The sequence below is a fragment of the Meles meles genome, chromosome 2 (genome assembly GCF_922984935.1).
Source record: "Meles meles chromosome 2, mMelMel3.1 paternal haplotype, whole genome shotgun sequence".
Taxonomy (NCBI): domain Eukaryota; kingdom Metazoa; phylum Chordata; class Mammalia; order Carnivora; family Mustelidae; genus Meles; species Meles meles.
The window spans coordinates 88578008-88586697 of NC_060067.1; the positions used below are offsets into that span (position 1 = coordinate 88578008).

Consider the following 8690-nt stretch of genomic DNA (forward strand, 5'->3'; position numbering starts at 1 on the left):
TGGCAGTCAGAAAATATGCTGGAAAGGAACTACTTAACAAAAATAGTCATTCTGTCAAGCTGTAGTAACTGAGGAATATAGGGACAAAATCATGGATTAAGAAGGAAAGAAGGCTATCCCATCTATTTGGTATGTTATTTTTCATTTATATGTATCAAATAAATGCTAGTGGGCACTGTAAATTTCAGCTTTGCTGGTTGCTTTAGAAGGTTTAGCACTATAAAATGATGATCAGTATTAGGTACAAAAGTCTAGGACTCATAAGCACTTATGGGGACACACCCTAATACTTTTTCCTTCTAGGTTTAAACCATCACAAAGGAGGAAGTTTCAAATCCAAGGGTTGGTTTATGCTTTGCCATCTGACAAGCTTGTCAGAAGTCTGAACTTCTACTTGTTGCTACTTCCAAATAGGGGCCTAACATTATGCCAGAATGCATATAAAGCCCTAGTAGTAGCAGACCACCATCTTAATATTGCAATTTTAATGTATTCTGCATTTAGACGGAAGTTAAAACTCCACAACATACCTCATTCTCATAAAAGTTATAAATTTCTTGCAATAAAAGCTACAGCTTCTTAGTCTGGTTATTATAGCTACAGAGAGCTCTTACACTAGATCCTAATTATATCGAGAGTCTGAATAATAACAGAAAAAAATTACACGGTATTTTGAGAGAGTCTATGTTTATATACTTCGTTAAGGGGCCAATCTCAACCAGAAACCCAATTTTAAGGGACCAGTGATAACATTACATACTGAGTATGAGAGAAAATAACTTCACATTTTTAAATACTATAGATTATGAAGTAGCCTCCAAACAAATATTCATTTCTAAAATGCTTCTGGCTTTCAAAGCACCAGAGAAAATTTTTGATTACATCAAATGTCACAATGCCAACTAGTAGGTTTAGTGGTTTGAGAGAGATTAAACAAATCTCTATCACTTATGCCTTGTCCAATTAAAACAAAATCAAAGCTTATTTACAAATAACATGTACTCCTAAAATTAGCAGCCAAATCATCCAGAAGACAATGACCAAAACAAAAAAGCTGGGTAAGACTTTTAGTAGTCTAAATCAAAGGTCCAAATTATGTCAGCATCTTATTCCGAAAAGCACAGAATTATTCTGGTTTGACAGACCACTTAGGAATGGGGAGTTGGTAAAACTGAGTCTCAAGATTCACATAAACAAAATTCTATCAGACCCAAAGATTCTACCTGAGTGGTTTTAGCAGACTAAAAAATAAAAATATTTTATATAAAGTTTCAGGCCCTCAGATTTCTTATTCAACAGAACGTGACAATATGTAGTTTGATCTGGCCACATTAAAGACTTAAAGAAAAGGAAAAGTTAGGGGCAGGAATGTTTTTAAAACATCTCTTTGATAATGTGAATTTTTCCCTTGGTGCACTCTAACATCTAGAATGTTTTATTAAAGTGACAGTGCCAGAGACTCCTAGCATGCCTAGAGAACTAAGTTCTTTAAGTTTTACTGATGAAGATTAATTTTTGATTAACCCAAGAGAGGTAAAATAAACATTTTTTAAATTACAAACATGTTCCTTTCCAAGAAATTATGATATACACAAAACATCTTGCTTACAAAATAGCCAAAGTATGGAGTGACTGTTAATAGTAATTGCAAAAAAAGTTCACTTTATAAAGTGATTCACTTGGGCATTTGTTGAAACAGAATTTTGATTACAAAATTTTGATTAATGCCTTTTCCAGGAAACATCTAGTTCAAAATTTGAGCTCACCTATGCCTAGATTCAGTATGTTAAAGCAATAAAATGGGTGCATATGAAGAAAGAGTCAAAGCAAATGACAAAAATCACCATAATAGTACAGGCTAATAAATGAAGAACTCAAGAGACAGTTTCATTAATTAATATATTTTCTGCATTATAGTTAACATATGTACTTTCTTCGTGTCACCTTATTTTCCGTTATGTATTGATATTTTGTTATAGTCAGACATGAGTACATTTCAACAGTCTTTTGCAATAAATATCATAAAATAATAGAGATTCGCATAATAAATATTCTTTACAATAAAAAAGTTTAACAGACTTTTGTCTTAAAAATAGTCAGAATTCAACTTTGTGATTTATACATAAAATATACAAAAAGCACCACAATCTGTGGTTAAGGCAATGAAAACACAGAAAAAATTAGAATTACTCAGCTGTTAACTAAACAAGGGGCCAAAAGGACCATTAAGGGGCCAAGATCACTTTAGGCAGCATAGTTCTGTGACACCTATAGGTCGATCAGCTATAAATATCAACTTCAGTTACCCAAGTGCCCTCAATGATGAGAAATTTGGTAAAAAATGGGTGTGGAAGGAAAGCAGTTGAGTCCTTCACAGATATGAAAGCCAGAATAAAGATGAACAACATACAACCACAATATCTCCAATGTGAAGATTTACACTGTAAAGCAAATCTAAAATTACATAGGAAAAGAAAAATACCTGGCATCTCCAGAATAAAAAACTGAGGGGAGAAAATTTTGAGGGCAGTGGTTAAAGGAAAATTTTTATGTTATAACAAAAATATATCCCCCATGCTTCTAAGGGTCCAATGCTATGAAGACAGCCCTAACTGGAGATAGACTTAATACATAGCTTATTTAAGCAATAAAATGTTGCTTCTTTAAAAACCAATTTCCCTGCTCCCAGAGTACCCAATCAAAAACAACTCTAAATCACTGTAGCTTGACTGGGTATGTGTGTGGATATGTTCATGTATACAACAACTTTGACAAGTTGCCTGTAGAACAAAAGGGCTACACAAAAGCCCACTAGCTCTCAATACCCTCTTCAGTGGATGGGAGGGGCTCTTGTTGTAAGTAGGAGCCAGGTGCAGTTTCACAGTCCATCCACTCTTACTGAAGATCATCCATTTGAGAAAAGTAAGATCCATGAGTCAAACCTTGGGAACAGGGGAAGAAAGGCAGGAAAATTGTAAAGAAAATAAAACCAGTATCTAATAGAATCTTTTTAACAGCCACAGCTTGAAAGCTAGAAGTTCAGAAGGTCCAACCCACTTCCAAAAATCATGATGGTTTACCCTGACTTCTGGAGGGGCAGCTCTCCAGCTTACAATAGACAGTGTTGGAGTTCTTACATCTGCATCCTGGGCGATGGATCCAGTCATAGCACCCCCTGCACAGCTTCAGGCATCCTTTAGCAGGAGGATAACAGAGTAAGCAAGGTAAAAATAGAGACATGGTTCCCATACACAGGTACCTAGAGCAGCAGTGTGACTGTGAACAGGAGCAAGGATTATCCGAGTAAGAATCCCCTTCATCATCATTGGAGCAGTGGTAGAAGATGCCCTTGACTAAGCACATGCAGGTTCCATATTCCACCATGCTCTCAGCAGAGCAAAGGCACTGACGATTGCAGGCCAAACAGGACGGCAGGGTCCTGGGAGCTGTGCATTCTCCACACTTGCACTTCCCACACTGTTCACAAATAAACTTGTGCTGTGTCAGGTCCTCTTTCAAGGAACCCTTCAAGTCATCCACAACCAGTTGCTTGGGCTGGGTCCGGATTACCCTTTCAGACCTATTCCCAGGGACTGGTCTGGTTGGCGGTGACCTTCCTAATAGTCCCTGCTCGGAAGAAGCACTGCTGTTGCTTCCAGAACTGGCTGCACTTCCAGTGCTGGTCGATCTGCTCAAAATGGGGCCTCTGGCATTATTTGAGAGTCCTGCATGTCCCAGGTGGCTTGTAGGTCTATGCTCATAGTTGTTATTCACATTAATTGGTATGATTTCATGAGTCCTTTCATGCTTTTCTTGTCTTGGTGCTGTTCGTGGAGCAGGTCTTTTCACCACAGATGGCCCTTCTGTGTATTCGTTACTACCTCTGATGGCCTTGATCTGGTCTAAAGACAAAATAGCAGCAGGTTGAATTTCTCTCTCATAGTCTAACCTCTGACGACTATCCAATGTAGGCTGCTGGATCACAGCTAATGAACTGCCACTGCCATGTTGATTTTGGGGATCCATGTGTAGTGATCTCGAATTCTGGCAATCAGTGGAAACCTCGCATGCATCTGAAATCCTAAAAGGAAATCAAAGATGAAAAAAAACAGAGAGAGAGAGAAAAAATAAATGACAGGAAGCATCTCTGGGGGGTGGGAGGGGGGGAAATCCTGTCAAGTCACAAATTGCCTAAACCACCTGGTAATGATCTCCTTCATCGGCGGATTACAGTGATGCTGGGGTCCTGGCCAAAGTCCAATTCCAAGAGGCAAAGGACCACATCATAGAAGAAGAATGCAAGCAAGAGACCCCACGTCATAAAAGTTAAAAGTTTTTTCAACTTCCAAATAGCAGAATCAAGAAGTAATGCCTTCCTGTCTATGAGTCTAACAAATAATTAAAATGGAGTATGCCCTTGTAGAGAATATTGAGTATAAGCACTGGAATAGCTCTCATCTAGAGAAAGCTCAGTTTCAGTTCACTGGTGTTTTCGATAAAGGAAAATACCCACTTTTAAAAAAGTTAAGAATGATTTTGGTTCTCTTGCCTTTTTGTTATTTGTTTACTGTTACAAGCATTAGATTAATAATGAGGAAATTTTAGTCAAGGTGTCCTTCGTGCATTAAAAAAAAAAAAAATCCAACAGACTTCAAACTAAAATGGAATCTCAACATAAGAGGGCATTTTCCACAGAAATCAGGATTTTAAAGCTTCCTCATTACTTACGTACAAGATGCAAAAGTGAATATAGATGAATATAACAGTTCTTGGTGTTTTATAGCCCTACAGCAAACACACAAAACCAATGTACAATGCTGTGATGTTAAAAAGCATTCACATTTGAAATCATGAAAGGATTTTTTAAAAGTTTAAATTAAGGGCTCACTCACATAACAAGGTAACTTTCATGAACAAGTTAAGTATTAGACCTTTAAAGCAGTATGGAGAAATCCTGGCCATTTTAATTACCTACATTTCCTCTAATTTAAAAATCTGTATTTACATGACAGATCTTGATTTTCAAAAGCACTGCCAAATCCGAATCAATGTGCTTCTTGTAATAAAATAAGTACAGTAAAATCCTGATTAAAATAAGCATTTTATGTATTTCCATACCAAAAGTAAGTTATTTCTAATTTATAATGCACTCTTCATACACACACAAGCTACCAAACATAAAAACATTTCCATTTTCAATCATAGTAAAGCAGAGTATTTCTCACACAGATTCCTCCTAAAGTCCACATAGATCCGTTCCAGTTCAAGAATGAAAAGGAAAAAATGTCCATTCTCAACTACCACCCTTGAGCCAAAAACACCAGCTTAGGCAATAAGGCAGAAATCCATCTCATCTCTTAACCCAACTGCAAGTCTATAGACTATGCCTTATATGTTAACTTCTTGGAGTTCCCTTCCCTTATTCTCCCAACTACTTCACTCTACCCTCTCTGTACAGGACGAGAATCACATTCATGATCTGCTGGATCCTTAAGGACTGTTGAAATATTCCATCGTTACTCTGCACACACAATTATCATTCCTCCTTGCAGAGAACTTTTAACCCAGGGCTTTACAAGCAGAGGCTCTGAAAGTACGGAGTCAGATCCCACTGTTCAGAAAAGCCGTGGAGGATATGAAGAGTGTAGTAGTAACACCAAGCACACCTTTCATCTGCGTTTTAAACGATAGTTGTAACAGAGTTCACGCTGGCTGGGGAATTAGATAACCAAATAAAAAAGAAAATTAGCCGCCTCCGATCTGAAGCAAAGACCCCTTCCCAGCACTGACAGTCCTCGATCCATCCCCATAGACCCTCGCGCGCTCTCGGCAACCTGTCTTCCTCCACGGAAACAGGAACCCAAGTCCAATACCTTTTCGGACAATCCCATCACATCTTAAGGATCACCGTGGATTTCCAACCCATTTCCGCGTATCTCGCCAAGATTTGTGTTAGATCGTGAAGAGCCTTCCGAGCTAACGCAGGCGCCAAAAGCAAGCCCACAGCATGGATAATAATCAATAAATATCTCTCTCTACTTTAAAGGCAAAGCCGGGTTCCTAAAGAGCCGGGCAGAAACGAGTCGGGGTCAGGGGCAGCGGAGAAGCGTCGCCACACTGTAAGTTAGGACGGTGGAGCTGCGCCCTCTGCAATCCGAGCTGAGAGAAGCCGTGAATAAATAGTTGACGGAGAGGAAGGAAAAGGAAAAAGTTATGAATGAAAACAAGTTTTCTCTCTCTCCCTCTCTTCAGGAAGGAGGAGGGGAGGAGGCTGAGGTTACCATTACCTCAGGAGGGCGGACTTCCCATTTTTAAAGTGGCAGCGCCCTCTCCCCTCCCGTCGCCGCTCCGCCGCTCTCAAAACAAGAATAAAGTTGAAGCTCGCTTTGGCACAGACTAATTCTGTCGAGGGGCTTACCCGCGAATTCCGAGGTTTGCCTCCCTAGACACGCACGCGCGCGCGCGCACACACACACACACACACACACAAACACACACGCGCGCGCGCGCACACATGGCCTTTCCCGGTCCCCCGTCTGAGGAAAACTCCACAGAAAGCCTGCCGTTGGCACAAGTCAAGAAGTTCCTCAGAGAACTCCGGGGAACACTCCCAAAAGCCTCCTTGAGTCCATCTTTCGCGTGGAGGGTTCCTTCAAGAGGACAGCCCCGGCCACCGCGCCACCACCCCGGGAAACTGGGAATTGGAGACCCTACCTCTTCGCCCTCCACAGCAGCGAAAGGTCGCCCACCAGGTTACCCAGCCCTGAGCGGCCCGGGAGAGAGGCGGCGCCGCGCGCGGGGGGTCGCCCCTCCACTTCCCCTCCCCCCTCACCAAACCCCGGAGCCCGCACCTGCCGCGCGGAGCCAGGCGGGTCCGCGCCTCCCCCACCCCCACCCCGCCGGCCAAGAGCGACGGTCCGACACTCACCTAGGCGGAAGCGGTGGATCAGGGCCAAGCCGTGCAACCCGGCCCAGGTCCCGGTGCGAGCCGCAGCGTGCACAAGCCGCATCAAGCGCGGCAGGGAGGACGAGGAGGCATTGCCCCTGCTGCGGCCTGTCGGCCCGCGGCCTCCCCCGCCCCCACCGGGCAGGAGCGCTCCCCGCGGCCCCCTTCCGGCTGCAGAAGACAATTCTCCGGAGACTCGGCGCGGCCCAGTGCAGCAGACCTCTCACGACTCGCGTTCGCCGCGCAGCTCAGTAACATCCACCTCTGGGGCTTTTCTCCTGCAGCCCCCTTCCACGAACAGGGGGAAAAAAAAAATCCCTTTGGGAGGGCGCTCGAGTCTCTCAGAAAAGCGAGCCGGGAAAGGCAGAGAGAAGAGTGCGCGACGGCCCCTCGACTGGCACGCTGTGCTCTGCGAGAGTCCTCCTCGGGTCCCGAACGGTCCTCGCGGGAAAGAAAGGAGTGGCACTCCCCTGACGAGTGAAAATCCACGTCACGGACGTTCGAGACTCCGCGGCGCCCCGGACGGGGCTCGAACCGGTGTCTGCGGGCGGGTCACGGAATCGTGCAGGCCCCGGCGGGGCCCGGGGGCGCAAGCTTGCGAAGCGGAGGCTGCCGCTCCCCCGGGGGTGGGGGGTGAGTGGGAATTTTTTAACCCGCTTTTTTAGGGGTAGCGGCGAAGGGAGCGAGGTTGGGGGATTCTTCTCAAGGGAAGAGGAGGGGCGTCGTCTCTTGGCCCCCGCGCAGGTCGAGGCACTTTCCCGATCCTGCACGCTGGGCAAGTGGGGGCACAGCGTCCCCCGGAACTCTGGTCCTGGCAGGGCAGCCTCTCCCGGGCAGTGCTCGCTCCCAGTCGTCCGACCCTTCTGTTCCACGGCCGAAATGCCTGCCACAGAGGATTAGCGATTGGAAAATAAAACAAACGAAACATTAATTTCCCCTTCTTTCCAGGCACTCCGACGCGTAGCGCGCTCAGCCGCCCAGGCACTCGGGAGAGTGGAGCAGGGTGGGCTCCCCGCCAGCTCGCCCGCCGCCCGCAGCCCGCTGCCATGTGCTGGCTGTTGCTGCTCGGTGATTGACAGGCCGGCGCACAGTCGGCGTGTCAGCAGCGAACCAAAGTAACATGCAGTCTTGCACGTTTTGCCGAAGTGCTTTTGCCCCTTGGAATGCCTAGGAGTTCAAACAACGTTCAAGCAACGCCTCTGCGCATTGGAAATCAATACACAGAGACGGGAAATTCAGGTTTTCAACAATTGCTTCGCCCGGACTCGGTCGCCAACAATGCCTAAACAAACATGTATTTGGTCCACACACCGAGTACCAGCGTCTCTTAGGCAAAAACGACTCTGTTTTTCACACAACCGAACGTCTCAGACTTTAAACTTGTTACCATTCGGATAATGAAAAAAAAAAAAAAAAAAAGGACCATGCTTTTTCTCTTAGCAGTAGCATTTATTTTAAGAGCAGTAGTTTTAGCAGTGAGAATGCTACCGGTAATTTGTAATGCAACCAGTAATCTTAGATCTAAAGAGAGTTCAAAGAAATGTTCAATTTCTTGCAACAGCTAGCATTTTCTCACCTAATCTTTCCTAAAATATCTACGGAATGAAAGGAAGCAAACAGTTCTTACCTAACGCAAAGATTGGAAATTGCTTTTCAGGCACATTTACAGCGACTGTAGCTGTTCCTTATCCAGGGTAAGGAGCTCTGTCTGCTGCTATCACTCTGCAAACCACTGCGTGCTTTA

General features: G+C 44.3%; 1 protein-coding gene across 2 annotated transcripts; it reads right to left on the reverse strand.

Moving 5' to 3' along the window:
* Positions 1 to 1885: 1885 nt before the first annotated feature.
* SPRY1 (sprouty RTK signaling antagonist 1) lies at positions 1886 to 7058 on the reverse strand. 2 transcript variants are annotated; one of them, XM_045997144.1, is made up of 2 exons: positions 6929 to 7058; positions 1886 to 4081 (listed from the first exon to the last, which is right to left on the reverse strand). In XM_045997144.1, the coding sequence occupies exon 2, from the start codon at positions 4024 to 4026 to the stop codon at positions 3067 to 3069; it is 960 nt and encodes a 319-aa protein (XP_045853100.1). In that variant the 5' UTR covers positions 4027 to 4081; positions 6929 to 7058; the 3' UTR covers positions 1886 to 3066. The 2 variants fall into 2 exon arrangements, with proteins under 2 accessions (XP_045853100.1, XP_045853101.1); XM_045997145.1 differs by lacking the exon at positions 6929 to 7058 and adding an exon at positions 5874 to 6257.
* Between the last annotated feature and the right edge of the window lie 1632 nt (positions 7059 to 8690).

Bases quoted from the DNA above. Each gene is read 5' to 3' on its own strand.
- SPRY1 (XM_045997144.1), bottom strand. From the start codon at position 4,026: ATGGATCCCCAAAATCAACATGGCAGTGGCAGTTCATTAGCTGTGATC.